Below are 20,804 nucleotides of genomic sequence, written 5' to 3' on the forward strand. Positions count from 1 at the left end.
CCTTTTTATATCATGGATTAGATTTGACAACCATCAATAAGTTCGCATACCCATAGATTGGTTCAATCGTTGTAACGGATACTGTGGATTCATTATTATTCGTTGATTTTTGTGGGTTTCGGGGTTACAAAAGAAACATGAGGTTCAAATAATTAACGTATTAAAAAATTTATATAGGTTTTGTATCTAGAGAATGACAAAACCACAAAATCAAATATCCACGAAAAATACAAGTTTTCAGCTATCCACGAAAATTGATACCAACGAAAATAAATGAATCCACAGTTTGTGATAGAATATATCAATATGAGTACGAGTGAACATCACAATACAGTGAGTAATAAATACACTCAAACTCATTTTTATTTATTTCTAAAAAATTTGTTCAGGGACCTCGGTTGCTGCCTGGTCTAAGCAGTCGAACTTCTCTTTCAGTAGCCTGTCAACACTGATATTGTGAGTACCGATAATGCACGTTACAGATGTGCTTCACTCCAATCATAATTTAATAGAATTTTCTAGTCAGTCAACACTGACGTTGAGAGTTCGAACCCTGCTCGTGCGGGTTCATTCGACTCCAATCCTAATTGACTAGAATTGACAGTTTTCCTATCGAAGGTCGGTGGAATTCTCCAGGCACTCCAGTTTCCTTCACCAATAAGAACTCGCCGCCACGAAATAGCCTAAATGCGGTCCTTAGAAGTGGTGCTCCAACACCAAAAATCAAATCAAAATCTAATTTCTCAATTAAAAGAGGGACAGTCATGGCCAAAAATGAAAAAGACAAACTGACTAACAATAGTACACATGACACAACATAGAAAACTACAGAATAAGTAATACGAACCCCCTAAAAAAACCAGGGATATTCTCAGGTGCTCCGGAAGTGTTGCTCATATTATAACAAATCCAGCAAATATTCTAATTCGGTAGGTCACATTCATGAAAGGGAGGGGGATTGTAGTTAAACAAACCTGTATAAACATTGTGTCATAGATCAACTTTATTCGTTCTGTGTATATTCACTTGTTTGTGTTAATATGTATGTTGATTGAGTCATTTCAATTGATACTCTATAGTGTGTCTTTCTATGTTTTGATTTAACACTATTGTTGCAAGTAAGGAGGAATGTTAGTACCTATTAAAACGTATAAATCCGCTGCATTTGTTTACACCTGTGTCAAGTTAGGACCCCGATGTTCAGTGGTTGTCGTTTATATATATATAAATAAAAATTGCGGTTTTTATCCAACGCAATCATAGGTTTGAACGTAGTTTTCAATTTAGACTCGTTTATATTTTTTCGTTTGTGCTTGTATCATATTTTCCCTCCGGTTTTTATGATCCGTTCATCTTATATTGACTCTTAAAATTCAAGAGTCTATCTGAAATTGAGGGTTTATATGGCCTTCCAAATACCATTTTGATCCCTAACATCACTGAAGAGACATATATCGTCGAAATCTAGATCAGGTGTACAAAAAATAAATATTGACCCCTTGTGTTTGTGGCTTAACATCTTGGCCACAAGTTTATCGTTTTCTGTTTCGTATTAAATTTATATTAAGATCAATTTTGTTACATCTTGTGATCAATTTTATTTGGCAATCGCCAATGGCAGTCAGCAGGGTTTAAGAACATCAGTTGTATTTAGACCCATCTACCAAGAAATTTGTTTTACATGCACACGTATAAAAATTGCAGTTTTTATCCATAGGGTTGAACGCTGTTTCAATTTAGATTTGTTTATATATCAATGTAACCGTATTCGTATGCTTACATGGGTGATATAAAATACATCAAGGGCAACAAGTTTATATAAAAACAATATTTTGTACGAGTTCTAAAATAAGATGATAAGAGAGTGTCACCAGCTCTCTGTACGTAATGGTTTAAATCGGAACAGCAAAGTAAACATTAAAATATGAAAATAGCACTGTATAAATGTGGAGAATTCAAAACACTTTTAAGATTGGAAAATTTACATGTGTTCAATAACTATAATTAATGACAACTATATCAACATATTATATTATTTATAGGTAAATGTCCTAATGGTGGATTCAGATGCATCGGTGGAAAGTGCATAGACGCTTCAAGGCTTTGTAATGGGAGAACAAATTGTCCTGCTGGTGACGATGAGGGAGAATCAGCATGTGGTAGGATAGTTATATGTGACAAAAGAATAAGTGATGCTTTAGGACCTTCATACCTTACCACTTATGGTTTTCGATTGGGTTCTTGTTGCAAAAATATCAATATACTATATAGTATTTCATACTTCGGACTGTTGTTTGATCTTTCGTTGTTTTAATTATGTATCTCTTCCAATAATGAGTTTGTGCATTGCCTTTTTATATCATGGATTAGATTTGACAACCATCAATAAGTTCGCATACCCATAGATTGGTTCAATCGTTGTAACGGATACTGTGGATTCATTATTATTCGTTGATTTTTGTGGGTTTCGGGGTTACAAAAGAAACATGAGGTTCAAATAATTAACGTATTAAAAAATTTATATAGGTTTTGTATCTAGAGAATGACAAAACCACGAAATCATATATCCACGAAAATACAAGTTTTCAGCTATCCACGAAAATTGATACCAACGAAAATAAATGAATCCACAGTTTGTGATAGAATATATCAATATGAGTACGAGTGAACATCACAATACAGTGAGTAATAAATACACTCAAACTCATTTTTATTTATTTCTAAAAATTTGTTCAGGGACCTCTGTTGCTGCCTGGTCTAAGTAGTCGAACTTCTCTTTCAGTAGCCTGTCAACACTGATATTGTGACAAACTCCGAAACAGCGGTTACGTCCTCTTTACTACGCTACGTTGACTTTAGCGAAGCAACGTCACCACTGTTTCGGAGTTTGATATTGTGATTACCGATAATGCACGTTACAGATGTGTTTCACTCCAATCATAATTTAATAGGATTTTCAGTATTACTACCAAAATTTGGTGGTACTCTCCAGCCACTTGGTTTCTCTCCACCAATAAAAATTGACCACCACGAAAAATGGTATTAAACATCAATCAATCAATCATAAAATTGAGAATGGAAATGGGGAATGTGTCAAAGAGACAACAACCCGACCAAATAAAAAACAACAGCTGAAGGTCACCAACAGGTCTTCAATGTAGCGAGAAATTCCCGCACCCGGAGGCGTCCTTCAGCTGGCCCCTAAACAAATATATACTAGTCCAGTGATAATGAACGCCATACTAATTTCCAAATTGTACACAAGAAACTAAAATTAAAATAATACAAGACTAACAAAGGCCAGAGGCTCCTGACTTGGGACAGGCGCAAAAATGCGGCGGGGTTAAACATGTTTGTGAGATCTCAACCCTCCCCCTATACCTCTAACCAATGTAGAAAAGTAAACGCATAACAATACGCACATTAAAATTCAGTCCAAGAGAAGTCCGAGTCTGATGTCAGAAGATGTAACCAAAGAAAATAAACAAAATGACAATAATACATAAATAACAACAGACTACTAGCAGTTAACTGACATGCCAGCTCCAGACTTCAATTAAACTGACTGAAAGATTATGATTTCATCATATGAACATCAGGCACAATCCTTCCTGTTAGGGGTTTAGTATCATACCATCATAACGTATATGAGAGGAACATAACCCGTGTCATGCCAACAACTGTTTTTAGAATAAATGTGTTTAATTCCGATGCAAAGACCTTATCAATGACTCAATATTAAAATATGCAATCTTTAATGACTTGACAACAGTATCGTAATTATATCCCTTCTTAATAAGTCTATTCAAAGGTTTTGTAAGTTTCTGAGGTGAATACTGACACCTTTGTGCTTTATAAAGAATATTTCCATAAAAAATTGGATGTGAAATACCTGAACGTATTAGAAGTCTGCATGTTGAGCTATATTTACGAATGATGTCTTTATACCGATGATAAAATTTAGTAAATGTTTTGACTAGTTTGTGATATCGAAAACCCTGGTGTAATAATTTTTCAGTAATACATAAATTTCTCTCGTTAAAATCTAAAACATTGTTACATACACGAGCGAATCGTACAAGTTGAGATATATAAACACCGTAAGATGGTGACAAGGGAACGTCACCATCTAAAAACGGATAATTAACGATAGGAAATGAAAAATCATCCCTTTTATCATAAATTATATGAATCTCGCCAACGGTGTGAGTAAGCACAAATTGTGAATAACATCTGCAAATGTGCTTATTCTCATTTTTATCATGTACTGCCACTATAACAGAACGACAGCATACCTAACAGAAAACAATATGATGAGGTTTTCAAATTAATATCAAAAGAGAGCAATTTGAATCAATTTGAGTTGGCAGAAGAATTCAAAGGTTGTTGATACCGATGACAATATAATGACAATATACATGACAACTGTTGTGTGTGTTTTTAACTATATGCCACCATCAATATTTGTTAAATAGGCATGTCATCCATTAATTGGATATTTTGATTGTATATTAACATTTTTTATAACAGATTGTTTTCATTATTATTCTTCCATATGATTTTACGGATTGTTGCTGCTAAAATAACAATAGCTTTCAATCTCTTATGATGTTATATTTAAGGAATGGCTGTAATATTTTTTCTGTTTATGAAGAAATAACATAAAAAATGTGGTGCACACTGAATAACGCGCGTAGCGGGTTATTTAACAGTGTGCACCACATTTTTTATGTTATTTCGAATAGAATGACAAAATATTACAGTTATTTCTTATAATTTAATTCTAAATTCCGTTTTAAACCGGTGTAAATCATAAAAAACCGTTGATGACGTCATGGTCACATGTCAAAATTGTGTCTATGATATGACAAAAAAATCGCCGTCAGCCAATCAGAAGACGTGTTACATTCAAAATTCAATTATATTTAAATATAATTAAGAAGTAGAAACATCGGCAACTAGAGAAATTTGAAAATTGAATCTACCAAGGTTAGGAAGCACTAAGTTTGAGAATTTTCAGTGATGAGTAGTCATATTAATACACAGTACACTGAGAATTCGATATAGTTCATCAGAGTTAAAACTGAGTATATCTAACAGAAAAAAAAGTTAAAAAGGGATCAACATACATTGTAAATGAGTCAAAATCAGTCAGTTTGTTTACATATTTTTCATTACATGCATTCGTTAAGAGATGTTTGAATTTCATAGGATGAACACCTATTTCTATTTAATAGCTTCAACAACGAAACCAACAACACAACCGACGACAACAGTACCCACTACAACGCTATCGACAACAGAAACTACAACAAGACCAACAACAACATTATCGACAACATTAGCTGCTACACCATCGACAACAGAAGCTGCTGTAACCAAATCGACAACAGAAGTCGCTAAACTATCGACAACAGAAGCCGCAAAACAATCAGAAACAGAACAGAGGACATCAACACAGACGACAATGAGGCCAAATGGTACTTAATAGAATATGATAATTAGAACTTCATATGATAAACATTTGTGCTGAAGCATTTAATTAGAGAACTTTTAATTTGTTCATTGAAACTGTAGCTATACAAAATTTTACGGAAACAAATAATTTACATAACATTTGTCGTGTCTGTCATTATTTTTTATCAGTTGGTGTCGTTTGGTGCTGTGTTACATTTTTTTTCGTTCATATTTTGTACGTACACACGACCGTTAGTTTTCTCGTTTGAACTGTTTACATTAATTTGGTCTTTTTTGGGACCTTTTATAGCTAACTATGCAGTATGGTCTTTGCTTATTGTTGTACGGTGACATATAGTTGTTAAAGTGTGTGTTATTTGGTCTCCTGTAAAGAATTGTTTCATATACAATCATACCATATCTTATATTTTGTTAGACAACGTCATTGCTAAAATAGAAAAAAAATCTGAGGGTTGCTCCGGAGGGATCAGCAGATCCTCTCAACACTTGACACTCGCCGTGTTACTCCTATAGAATACGATGATAAGTTTTTATTTATTACATTGTTATATTTTATTTTTAATTTTAGTATGTGGATCAGATATCATAAGAGACTATTTAAACGGATGTTCTGGTAAGTAACGGTCAATTTATATTCCATTGATAGTTTGTGCAAATAATAAACTTATTAAATAAATACAATAGAATTGAGAATGGAAATGGGGAATATGTCAACGAGACAACAACCTGAAGATAGAAAAGATTACAGTCAAAAGCTAGCAATGGGTCTTCAATGCAGCGAGAAAATCACACACCTTAAATAAAAATGCAAGCACATCAATAAGTGAATAATTTTGTATGATTATTTTTTTCGACAGTGTGTTCATCAATAAAGGCAACAGTAGTTTATCGCTGTGAAACAGTCATAAATCGATAAAACAAATTTCAACCGAGGTAAACAAATTAACTATAAAAGGAAAACAACGAAACAACAGAAATACTAAAATGCAAAACAAAACCGCCAACAAATATAGAAACGGACTATTTGATAACAACAGCCATATTCCTGACTTGGTACAGGACATTTTTAAAATAAATAAACGTGTGGTTGCAATATTTGTTTTATAGCTAATAATGAACCTATTTTACCCTAGTAATTTTCTGGAGCTCTTTATAGCTCAATGCTCTTCAAATTCGTACTTTATTTGGCTATTATAACATTTTGTTTATTCGAGCGTCACTGATAAGTCTTTGCTAGACGAAACGCGCGTCTGGCGTAAATAATATAAAATTTCAATCCTGGTATCTTTGATGAGTTTATTTGCTGCTCGGTGTGAACCAAGGCTCCGTGTTGAAGACTATGCCTTAACCTATAATGGTTTACTTTAATAAATAGTGACTTTGATGGAGAGTTGTCTCATTGGCACTTATACTACATCTTCCTATTTCTATTTAGTCGTACTAAACTAAGTAATATTCTTAAAATCATACTTTTAGGTGCAGCTAGTGTTGGAATGAGCATCATGGTGTTTGGACTGTGTTGAGTTGGAGCATTATATGTGATTACTTGACGGATGACAATTAAAAAGGGACTGAGTATCAAATATAATGTCTATTTCTTAATTTCTTAATTTTGTTTTAGCTTTGTATTGAATTCTAGAGCAAACGTTTATCAATGTAGAAAATTACTAGGGTAAAATAGGTTCAGTATGAGCTATAAAACAAATATTGCAACCACACGTTTATTTATTTTAAAAATGTCCTGTACCAAGTCAAGGAATATGCATATGGCAGTCGTTATCAAATAGTCCGTTTCTATATTTGTTGGCGGTTTTGTTTTCAGTATTTCTATATGAATAGGAATTTACATAAATAAGCATATTCACCTGCGGAAAAAAGTATATTTACCGCGCAAAAAATTAAGTAATAATCAGTGTATTTTCACATTTATGTGGTTACATGTATGTGTATATATCTTCATGATTTCTTGGGTTTTTTTTTTAATTTTCTACCTGAAATATTATACAATAACTGTTTTTGATGAGGTAAATATGTAGTTTTATTGACTTTGAAAAACTTATATATATTGAGACCAAACAAAAGACAGTAATTGTTTTATTCCATATTCCGAGAGAAATGTATGTAATGGCAATTATTTATCACAACCAATTGTACATCAATTTTTTTTTTCCAAAACTTTGCACGTAAAAGCACGCGACGTTTTACGCGGTAAATATATTCTTTTCCGCTGGTGAATATGCTTATTTATTCAAATTCCTATTCATATAGAAAAACCTACTAAAATTTTATTAATATGGAATAATTAACATTGTGTCTTGTGAATCAATTTGAACAACATAGTATACATGTACATACCATGGTAATATAACAACTGTAAGTCGCACTAACGAAACTCTGTACAGATAAAAACATATATCAAATGTTAAACAAAATATGTATTTAACAATAACATTTACGCAATTTAATCATTGAAAAAAATAATCTTTGGAATATTTTCAATTTTTTAAATTAAGTTTTGAATTTATGAACCCGATTTTCTTTGTTCGAAATGAGAATAGTTTTTAAATATTGGTAGTGAATGAAACACGTGCTTATGATTTGATCATTTGATTCACAGAATATAAAACTGTTGATATATAGGTTTTTTGTTTACTGAATGGTTGTTATCTTACTTTAAAATACTAAATGTGTATATTATGTAATGAATTAGTATCATTTTATACCCTTTCATTCTCCAAATGCAATATAGCGGAATATATATTCGGAAATTCTTTTTTATATTTTTTTTAATGTATCGACGAATTTTCACTTGAAAATAACAATACATGATTATTCAATATCACTTTGTTACGATTTCTTTCCTCCAAGCTCATTATACAAATAAATTAGTTCAGTCGCATAAAGTTCCATTATATTGACAACGATATGTGAACAAAACAAACAGAAACAAAGCATTATTGAGTAAGTAAATATACAGCTTATCTATTAAAACATAACTTAAGAATATACTCCATAAAAGTATGACTGCGTAGAGTACACACTGTTAGAACTAGAAGTAGAAACTACACGTAAGTATAGACAGGCAGAGGTTGCGGTTTTCGAAATTGAAAAAAAGTATTGAATGCATTGCATAACACATTTCGAAATACAAAGACTTCTGAATACGTATATTTTCGATTTTTGTATTGTATTTCATCTCACTTCTGAAATAAAGGATAGTCAAGAAATTAAATCTTAATATAATTTTTGTGTGTTATTGAAGGCCGAGAGTCGAACTTGTTAAAGTAGTTGTTAACTTCAATGTATGTTGGTCTTTTTTAAAGGGCGTATTTGAGATGTGAATTTAATATTAACAATTCTAAACAGTTTAATTCAGGTCAACTTTTAGCACTTGAGGGGTAGGTATGGTAAGCTTATGTTGATGGTTTTATGTTTGTGTTGTTTATCCGTCTTTTTCCTTCAAGCTGATTGCTTCTATTTAAACATTGTTAAATACATGAGGCAACGAAAGAAAAAAGTTAAGCAGTAGCGGATCCAGAACTTTTTATAAGGGGGCCCACTGACTGACCAATTTCAATCTAGTGATTTCTATATAATCAACACAAAAAATCCATAAGAGGGGTGACGGACCCATCTGGATCAGCCTATGTTTTGGTTTTAGTCAGGCTTAGGGCAAACTGGTAGCTATTTCTATATAATTTTTTATTCGTACCATTTAATACATTATTGTTAATCTGAGGTCAAATATGGTATTAAGCAGTTCTTAGTAACATACTCGATAATACAGAATTTTCTTTTATCCTATATACCCAGTATGCATTGCAATGGTGAAAAAATAACACCGAAATAAAATGATAAAATCAATTAGTGTTTGCAATCTCGTGTTATAGATGTCATAGATAAGCAACACCATCAACTAACAAGTTGACCACACCTCATATGTGCAGTCAACTTACTGTATTTAAAAGAAAGATGTGACAGGCCGTATCTCGCTGCCATTTAAACCAACAAAAAAACAAATAATGACGGAAACATTACATCTGATCTGACGTTATTTGATATTACATACAGTTGAATTACAGAAATCCACAGAAATTGTTGAAAAAAGCAAATGGACATTTACAAGTAAATATTTAATACTTTTAACATGTTTAAAGCCCTTAATTCTAATTTTTCCCTTTAAAAGTTTCTTTCTGTAATAAATATTATTTAACAAATGTTGTTTGAGTAAAACCATCTAACTTTTTATCCGATATAATAGAAAACCCTTTCAGTTGATTTGTTTGTAGGATAAAAACCTATTATCATATCTTTATGCTGCCCTGATGTTCAAAGCACAGTTTGTTTCATTCATGTGTTGTAGATTCATTACACTGATTTAAAAAATTTTAAAATAAGTGATCTGATTGCAAATGACAAAACTGTGCAACAGAGACTAAATGAAGTACATGTAAGCATAAATTAACAAGTGTAGATCACAGAGTGTTCATCAACAATGCACAAACCCAATAATACATAGTAAGCTAGTAACGGCCACGGAATGACAAATGTAAATACCCTAAATCAGAAACAAAAACGCCTGATTTTTTTCAAAACATCATACGATAACCCAATTTACGCCAAACACTCCAAAAACATAAGAAAGTGGTGAAGAACAAATTATAGACGTCAATTGGAAGTTCTTTACTTTTCATATCAAACGAAAGAGCATAAACATCTAGCAAAAGAAATAAAGACACAACGTACAGACCTGAGAGCTCTCGCAGTTATTTAGAGCTATTCGGTAGCAAATTCAACCTGACCACAAATCCTATGCATCGACTAAAGGTTTTTCTGAATAATCAAAATAAAAAGATTACTGAACGAGTGAAATACCTAAATATAGATTCTGTTTTAAACAGAGATCCCATAACGGGCTTTCGTATGGCATCACATTTGCTCCTACAGGATTTTTTTTATTATTGAGCCCGTAAACAGGAAAAACACTTCGATAAAAAATTATAAACGGAAAGTCTCTATGAAAATGGCAATACAGACGCCAAAAACAAATCAGACAAATGGATAACTGTCATATTTCTGACTTGGTTCAGGCACTTTTGTATTTAAACAATGGTGGAGTAAACCTGGGTTTATAGCTAGCTAAACCTCTCACTTGTATGACAGTCGCATAAACATGTTTATGTTATATCTTGTGCATGCAGTCTTGAACTTGCAAAATGGAAATAAAATCATCATAGATACCAGGATTGAAATTGTGTATATGAGCCAGTCGCGTCATTGACACTTTAATAAAAAAAAATGCTAAAAAGGCCAAACAAAGACCGAATATTTTAAATAAATATGACACAAATTTATACTTGATATCAGTATTTCAAAATAACAAAGAACAGAATATCCTATATTGACAACTTACTTGATAATAACTAATTTAATGCAAATAAAAACTGAAACCATTAGGATTCAAGTTAAATGAAAAATTTGAGCCTAGATGCCTTCTTCCAAAAGGTCTGTCTAGAGCTTTGTTGTATTAAGGTAGTACGAAACACCCTGACTTAAATAAATTTTGTTCGTTTATTTTTTTCATTAAATTTGGACAAATTATTTTATCTGACCTCTTTACAGAATATAAAAGTTTCAAAAAACATGAACCACTCACTTTATCGGAAAATATCATAAGATATAGTGCAGTTTGTCAAACACTTGTTATTGACGTTGAGAAGCCTAGTTTTTCATCAAAAATATTACCTGATTAAAACGTTCAGCTGATTTTTACAGCGGTATCTCCCTGAAGTATTATGTACTACCTAATAAACAATATGTAACTCAACTACAAAATACCTCTGACAACCCGAAATACTGGATAGCTTTAAAAATATAACTGATTTGATTACATATACAAAAATATGAAATATATATCGAAAAGTAATGCCTACAGGTAATTTTACCATTTATTTTGAAACATTATCACCAGAAAACCATATATATGACTCAAAATTAAATCTATGGCAAATTAAAATGCTAGCATATGAAAGGTAAGAATATTATGTTACTAAAATCGAAAATTATTACAGTGATATTGGTATAAGAGTGATACAGAAGGGGTATGTTTTTTATTCACGATAGAAGTGAGACATTTAAAGACGTATCGTACCCGTATCTGAAACGTTGACGTATAAGCAAATTTACCTGACCATATCGGGAAATAGGTATTTAGTTGGATCTTAACACGTACTTGTGATTTGTTTAAAACCGGTTTTGATATAAAAAAAAAAAATACACGAAGAATGTTCAGGATTTAATTAAATCCGTATTTCGGTAAGAGGGTGCAAGCACACGATTTTTATTGCGTCTTTCACTTTGAGAAGCGAATAATCTTTAACTACTTTATTCAAATATTGTGTAAAAACGTTAATTATGAGCTATGAAAGTCAAGTGACTCGATCCTTTTTCTGAGGAAGTTTTAAAAAATTGCAAAGAAATATTTTTACAGTAGGTTAGCTTTCATTAGTCTTCACTATCTATAGATTAACAACTTTTGGTTCTATTTATAATTTAGAATCATCATTGAAGGTGGAGCACGATTGCACAGTTAATTAATTGTATTGATGTGCCATTTGTATGCAAAAGTGACATTCCGTTGTATTATGTGCCAATTCGAAAAAGTTATGCGAGTATTATCTCCCTTTAACAGGTTCATTATCTTATAATTAAGTTTAGGTTTCTGATATAATTTTGAATAATTACAAATGTGTCAATTCAATATATTTTAGTGTTTGTTATTGGTGTATCAAAAACATTGATGTACGAGTATAATTTCATAAGTTTGAAACGTTTAAAATGATTGCATACCAATATAAAGAACCGTTCATCATTTTTGAAAAAGACTATGAATGAAAATCGAATTATTATCTTCCCTTGATAATATATTGATTGGGAAATGAACCAGAGTTATCTAATGGTAATCACAGAGAGGGACTAGCAAGCAATTGTTAATTGTAGCTTATTCAACGTTAAAACAATTTTACACTATAAACGAATGTTACTTTATACAAATATAAGGACTTTGTTAGCTAAATCTACAAATTTTATTAGATATTATGATTTTTTATTGCAATAGATTAATATGCTACGTATGTGAACGTATCTATGGGTTATTGCTTAAAGTTGATTATTTACGTGTTTAAATAGTACATGTTTATGTAGGGTACTTTTGTTATGTTAGATGTCTTTCGGTTATTTATACACTATTTTTATTACACGATTGATTTCAATTTATATATATTTCTAGAACAGGGATAAGATTGGTAACAAATTGGGAAAGGGTGATGAAAATTTTTGTTCCCTTTCATTTTTAATATTTGAAAAAAAATGTGTTGCTGCTAAATGTATCAGAATTGGTATACCAAACCAACTCTGCTGATGTTGAATGATTCATTTATTAGCAAATTTAAAGTACGAGTATAAATATTGTCAATTTTTAACTTTTTTTTTTATTATTCAGCTTTACGCCTGGGTGGTTCTAATAATTTAATTATCGAGTGCTAACGTATATACATATACATGACACGGGTTATGTTCTTCTCAAATATTTCATGATGGTATAATACTAAACCCCTAACAGGAGGGATTGTGCCTGATGAAGACATAATCTTTCAATCAGTTTAATTGAGGTCTGGAGCTGGTATGTCAGTAACTGCTTGTAGTCTTTTGTTATTTATGTATAATTGTCATTTTGTTTATTTTCTTTTGTTTCATATTCTGACATCGGACTCGGACTTCTCTTAAACTGAGTTTTACTGTGCGTGTTGTTGTTCGTTTGTTTTTTCTGCATTGGCTAGAGATAAAGGGGGAGGGTTGATATCTCAAAAAACATGTTTAAGCCCACCGCAATCCCAAGACAGGAGCTTCAGTCCTTTGTTAGTCTTGTATGATTTTTAATTTAAGTTTCTTGTGTATAATTCGGATTTTATTATGACGTCCATTATCTCTGAACGAGAATACATACTTGTTAAGGGCCAAGCTGAAGGACGCATCCGCGTGCAAGAGTTTCTCGCTGCATTGAAGTCCCATTGGTGGCCTTTGGCTTTTGTTTGCTCAATGTTCGGGTTGTTGTTTTACTGTACGTATTGTTCGTTTGTTTTTGCTACATAGGCTAGATGTATAGTGGGAGGGTTGAGATCTCAAAAAACATGTTTAAGCCCGCTGCAATTGTGGGCATGTCCCAAGTCAGGAGCCTCTGTCCTTTGTTAGTCTTGTATGATTTTTAATTTAAGTTTCTTGTGTATAATTCGGATTTTATTATGACGTCCATTATCTCTGAACGAGAATACATACTTGTTAAGGGCCAAGCTGAAGGACGCCTCCGCGTGCAAGAGTTTCTCGCTGCATTGAAGTCCCATTGGTGGACCTTTGGCTTTTGTTTGCTTAATGTGCGGGTTGTTGTTTTACTGTACGTATTGTTCGTTTGTTTTTGCTACATAGGCTAGAGGTATAGTGGGAAGGTTGAGATCTCAAAAAACATGTTTAAGCCCGCTGCAATTGTGGGCATGTCCCAAGTCAGGAGCCTCTGTCCTTTGTTAGTCTTGTATGATTTTTAATTTAAGTTTCTTGTGTATAATTCGGATTTTAGTATGACGTCCATTATCTCTGAACTAGCATACATATTTGTTAATGGGCTAGCTGAAGGACGCCTCCGGTCGAAGAGTTTCTAGCTGCATTGAATCCCATTGGTGGCCTTTGACTGTTGTTTGCTCTATGTTCGGGTTGTTGTCTCTTTGACACATTCCCCATTTCCAATCTCAATTTTATTTCATAACATGTAAATAGATTGAAATAAAAAAAAAAAGTGATTGTTAAATTGTGTAGATGTTAGCTTCTGCTGTAGTCTATGCTTTCATAATTGTTTGATAGGTACTGTAAGTATATACTCTACTATCGTAGAAACATCATGTTTAAAGCAGTAAATGTAACGATAGATATAAGAGGTCAGGATTTTGACATACAAGAAGCAAGTTTATGAACACATTTAATACATCTATTAAATAATTATTAAATAACAATTTAGGTATTAAAAATGAAAGAGACCATAGTAGTCATCTACCTTTCACTTTTTTTTTACTCTTTTCCCTATTCTTGATTGCTACATGCATTTCAACAATAAACAACAGATACTTTCATATACGTCAACGTATTAGATACAGATACGGTACGTCTTTAAATGTCCCACTTCTAATTGGAATGAAAGAAATAGAAATGGCAGCAATCCTTAAATACGCATGTGCGATGCGACAGCTGACAGCGATCAAAAGATTATTTTAACTTTTATCAAACTTACGATCATTTGTTATTTATACAACAACTTTGAGACATGGCGTTACTTTGCATAAATTTTTACCCTTTCGAAACATCTTCTTCCTTGAGAATATAGTAAAGCATTGTCATGGGATGTTGTATATAATTAGAAGTCTGATAGTCCTTTTTTCATCTTGTCTTGTCCTTGATGTTTCCGTCTTTGTATAACTTTGTATGATGCCTCGTATTGAGTGAGTGTCATACTATAGTGTGAACGATAAAGAACCCGTAAAAAATATCAGCAAACGTGAGCTAAAGGGTGTTATAGAAACTGAATATTGAATCTTACACAGGCAAATTTCACTGACATCAATTTCACGTGAATTTAAATTCATGTGAATCTCACGTGAAATTCACGTGAATTTCACCTCAAACGAGCTTATACGTGAAACTCACGTGAAATCAGTTTTTGTGAGTTTCGTGTGAATCTAATGTGAAACTCATGTGAATTTCACATAAAAATCACGGAAAAAATTTTCATGTGAAATTCACATGAATTTTTAAATTTTTTTGTTGTAAATTTTCACGTGAAATTCATGTGAAAAATTTCACATCAGATTCATTCGCTACGCACATGATTAACAATGTACAGTCAATGACATTAATGGTTCCAATTTTTCTGCACCAGATGCGCATTTCGACAAACAATAGATGTCTCTTCGGTGATGATCAAGTCCAAAATATTTGAAAATGCAAAGCTTATTGAAAAAATGATAATGTTAAGAAGTTACGTCGTCTTAAAAGGTTTTTAAGATTAAAATAAATGTAATTTAACTTAACAAAATAAAAATAAAACTAGACCAAAAACCTACAAAATAGATTATATCAAACATTAATTTTAAGCAAGATTTGTGTTTATTTGTCATAATCAGCCGTGTATCTTTGATAATTTTCAACAGTTCACCAGGGAAGATGGCAATGCAAATTAAATGAGATGGGTGAACACACTGAATTTTTTATCAATTCGAAACAAAAAAAGCACCTTTTAATATTAACAAAAATAAATTATAGTGTTGACCATATGCCTTATCATTAAAGTTAATATAATCAAGACTCTCATGGGTAGTAAAGGTCGTTAAAACCCCCCTCGTCGTCATATAAGAAATAAAAAACTGTCTTTTTATGTCTTTTTTAATTCTATATGGGATAAAATGCCACCATGCGTCATGTGATTCACACTACATGGAAAACCCACAGAAACCAGCAAATATAAGATCTATTTCCAATCGTATCTAGGTTTAGATTTGCATTTATGAAGTAGAACTTGTTGATGAATAATCTCTGTAATAAATCTGACAAATTCAAAAGTTACCGGTAGAAGTAAGAGAAGGTAGACATTGTATAAATGGTAAGTCTTAGTCACTGATTTCCTACATGATATATATCTATGTAAAGGTTAGTTTATAGATGTTTTAGTCATATCATAAGTGCAGGTCAAAACCAGACAGGACGTGTGAGCAATCCCGATCAAATTGCTTTCTGAACGGAATTTGACGAGTTATGTGGACACGTTTGGCATGAACGTTTATTTTCATCTGCGTAATAAGACATTCGTATTTCTCGAAAACCTTTGTAAATAATTTTATTTTAATATGATTAAATATTACTATTAACATGTACTTAAAATTTAAAAAAAAATACATTTTGGATGCATTTTGGTAATAATGAGCATTTCTTTCTAACCATAAAATTACATATATCGATATGATTGGATTTGTTTTTTTATCATATAAAAGTATAACAAAAAAAGAGAACTCCAAGGTAAATTCAATAGGAGAGGTCCATACAAAACGGCCAAAATCAAACGCTATCAATCAAATGAATAAAAAAAACTGTCATATTCAAGTCTTGATACAGGAATTTTTCAAAGAAAATGGTGAGTTAAACATTGTTTTATAGCTAGATAAACCCCTCATTTGTATGACAGATGTTTATAGTTCCGTTATATAAATGTGTTTATGTCATAAACATCAGAATTATTTGTTTTAGCGCGGTTTGTATTTTAAAATATTAGGATGTCCTACAATTTATCTTCAAGAACACTCTTGAATGAATCAATGAATTCAAACGAATCAAACGATATCTTTAGCATACAGTACCCAGTAATTGTTTTACCCTACAATTTCATTCAGTAATGACAGCTTTCTCAGATGTTTATAGAATTCCCATATTTTTCATAGGTAGGGAACATGTAACTCCCTTTATCTTTCAATAAGTCATGACGATAAACTTCTTAATTTGTAAACAAAAAAAACCTTGATATTTAAATTACATTCTAGGATATACTAAATATATGGATACTGGTTATAGTCTTAGGAACCAGTTTACACCTTTCAAGTAAGTAATTATTAATCTAGTTTCTTAATGATAGAGTACGGATACTTTTTTTAAGCTTAAGACACACTCATTACTTAGCAGATTCATTAGCGGGAGGGTTTGATCCCGCTAACATGTTTAACCCCGCCACATTATGTATAAATGTGCCTGTCCCAAGTCAAGAGCCTGTAATCCAATGATTGTCGTTTGTTGCTGTGTTACATTTTTGTTTTTCGTTCATTTGTTTGTACATGACCAAATGACACAAATTTTAACAACTATAGGTCACCGTACGACCTTTAACAATGGGCAAAGCCCATACCGCATAATCAGCTATATATGAAAAGCCCCGAAATGACAAATGTAAAACTCTTCAAACGAGAAAAGAAAATAAACTGACAACGCCATGGCTAAAAAAAACTAGGCAAACAGACAAACAATAGTACACAAAACACAACATAGAAAACTAAAGACTAAGCAACACATATCCAACCAAAGACTGGGGTGGTCGGAGGTGCTCCGCAAGGGTAAGCAGATCCTGCTTCAAATGTCCTTGTCATTACAGGATATATACTGTTGCTTCCATCAAGCTTGTTTAGGCTAAATTCTGTCAAAAAGTATTCTGCTGTTTAAGAAAGAAAGATATCCCCAACAGACATACTTATTCCTCTTAAATGTATTTTTACATATGCACCTATTGTTTTTGGCACATATTCTTTATGTCTCTTTCTCCAACTTATGAATTTCGGTTATTCTGCCTCTTTGTCCGATCAAAGATTATCTGACGTGAGCATGTTTCATCAACAATAAAATTGATTCAAACTCCTCATTTATTGTTAGATATAAATTGATTGTATTGGCACATATATGATATATTAGTTATACATGACGTATACTGTCCACCTGGCCCTAATAACTGTTGCATTCATACCATGTGCAAACAGAAATTGTAGTTCTAGAGTCAAATACATAATTCAGAAATAATTGTTTATGAAAAAGCTAGTTGCATGAGCTAATTAATCAATAATCACGAAATCTGAAAACACAGAAAAGAAAAACAAATTTGTACACAACTCTGATAGTTCAGCAGAAAAGCTAATTTGAACTTAAATGGTAATATACGTTTGCTTGGCATTGTTTAAATGTAGCAGATTAATTTCATTTGAAATGCAGTTTAGATTAAAAAAAAAATGTCGGAATCTGAACCGTGATGGTACTCCGAACCGATATGGTCACGCTGAAGTGCAGTGGTTTGTCGACGACGTGGTTTTTTTTTTCTGACACGCTGAAATGTAATGGTTGCATTGTGACACTATCATGTTGTTAGCTACGTTAAAGTGCGTTAGAGATAATACCGAAGTGCGATGGATTAAATAAACTGATTGTCAGGTTTTTAAGTAAATCATCGAGAGTATGCAGCAAAATTAAATGGGACGATCAATCAATCATTCAATATGAAACTATAACTAAGGACAATTACATTATGAAATATAGTCTTGTATTATTTTTAAGTGTTGAAAACGCCGTTTAAAAAAATTCACTTTAAATGTATAGATGGAACTATAATATCAGTAGGGTACTTATAAATGATATTAAAACAGTAGACGATTATCATATAAATCTATATGTATATTTTAAACCTCCAAACAAGCGTCATATAGACCATATCACACATTAACAAATAACAAATGAACCATCACACTTCGACGAAGAACCTCGCACTTCAGCTTTCTCATCGCACCATCGAGTCCTATACATTTACCATGGAATAAATGTTTAACATAACTGTTTAAATTGCAGGTGTAGCAACAGAACCATGTTCGGAATTTACCTGTATGGACCAGACATGCATAGAATATTCTCAATATTGTGATGGTACAACTGACTGTCCGTATGGTGATGACCAGGCGATTTGTGGTACAGGCATTAATATTATCTTCAAACATTTAGAACTTGCCCATGAGATTTGTAAACATACTGGCTTTTTATTTAAAATATGCATTCTATTTTTACCCAATAACCTTATACATTTCTCAACTTATTAGTCCAGATGGTATCACAGGATCATCAGTACTTTTATACCTTGGTTCTAACATGGAATTTTAAAATAAAAATAGACAAAATGATTTGAAATCAAGGAATGCAGCTTTTACTAATTTCTGATTTTTTTGTCCGCGTTAAACAATAGTTTATGTCATTTTGGTTTAGCAACCTCTTGTACATTCGGAGAATGTTTAAAAAAAATATAATGTTTCCCTTGTTGAACGTTACTGAAGATACATTGTTATTCCAAATCCGCACCAATGTTTTTCAGTTGAAGTAAGTTACTAAATATCTAGCTACGACTTTGAACGACACAATCGTTTGAAAGCAAAAAAGGAAATCAGATTTTACTGATATGTTGGTTAATTTCATAGAAATCATTTTATAACGGAATCCTCGAGCTCATGAGCACAACAAGCTGACGATCAATTTTATTAATCCTCGACGTTATATATTTAACCAGGTAGGCAACAGTGAATATGATAGTCGGCTACCTATACTTTCTTATAAAAAATACTGTTCTATCAATCAATAATAATATTTTATTCATATGTGTATTTTGAATTATCATAACACATTTCACATTAACTTCTTTCTAATTTTTTACGCCAGAACCTTGACATTTGTAGAAAGAAAAATGTCAACAAATAAATTTACGGCACAGACGAACCTCTCATTGTTCGGTTCTTACAAGTCATATGTTTCGCCGAATATTTTTGCAAAATAATGTCACAGATTATGTTCATTTTTCGCATCAATTGAAGGTCAACTTGAGTAACATTTAAAAAATGAAAAGGGCTATCTTCTTTGAGAGGAATTTTTTAACAAGTAAACATTGGTTGGTAGCTAGCATGAATCTTGATAAAGCCGAATTATAATCGTTATAAATGATACACCCAATTTTCCCGTTTTAAAAATCTTGAATTCAGACTTTTGGCTTTTAATTAAAAGATGTTTAAAATAAAAAGCTTAGCAATATATAAGGTGATCTAAAAATGAATCAAACCACAACGTCAAGCAGAATGAAATATCAGGCGGCTCAACATTCAAACAATTTCAGCCTTAAACTTATACAGGGGTATTTATTAATCCTTGGCTTTCAAATGTTTGAGTATGAGAATTCCTGATGAAGGTAAATAATGAAAACTGTTTCGGTCAGCAATTTTAAATCTCGTGGTGACAAACATATGAACAGATGTGTACTTTTATTCTATTGTCTGAAAAACACACGAATCCCGCTGAATTAAACGTGAACAAACCAACACGTAGTTTCCTATTCTGTGTGTGTTCTTAACCTTCAATATAGGAGATTTAGGGAAAAAAAACCAATATCTGTTCTTTGTCAATTTTATGACATTACGACTATATTCAAAATGGCTGTACGAAATAGACGGAGACATGTACAAAAGGAAATAATTAGATTATAGTATCAAGGTAATGAATATTCAAACATAAATAGGTACGTAATATCATAGAAAAATATCTAACGAAACGATTTTTAAACATTGTGAAGCTATGAACAGGTAATGAATAATATTTTTTTGGAAAATAACTGAGATTTAAACCTAGATCACAATTGTTAACGTTTTAACATACGAATATTCCGTAGCTATTTG

The 20,804-nt window shown here is 32.0% G+C and overlaps 1 protein-coding gene across 1 annotated transcript in view; it reads left to right on the top strand.

Moving 5' to 3' along the window:
* The window catches only part of LOC139504067 (uncharacterized), a 98,137-nt gene that overhangs the window by 61,643 nt on the left and 15,690 nt on the right, over nt 1–20,804 (top strand). The window contains exons 16-19 of the mRNA XM_071294125.1: nt 2,043–2,159; nt 5,238–5,480; nt 6,047–6,091; nt 18,946–19,113. Of these exons, the coding sequence (XP_071150226.1) occupies nt 2,043–2,159; nt 5,238–5,480; nt 6,047–6,091; nt 18,946–19,113 (573 nt within the window). The remainder of the gene's footprint in view (nt 1–2,042; nt 2,160–5,237; nt 5,481–6,046; nt 6,092–18,945; nt 19,114–20,804) is intronic.

Source organism: Mytilus edulis, chromosome 14 (genome assembly GCF_963676685.1).
Source record: "Mytilus edulis chromosome 14, xbMytEdul2.2, whole genome shotgun sequence".
In the NCBI taxonomy this organism is placed as follows: domain Eukaryota; kingdom Metazoa; phylum Mollusca; class Bivalvia; order Mytilida; family Mytilidae; genus Mytilus; species Mytilus edulis.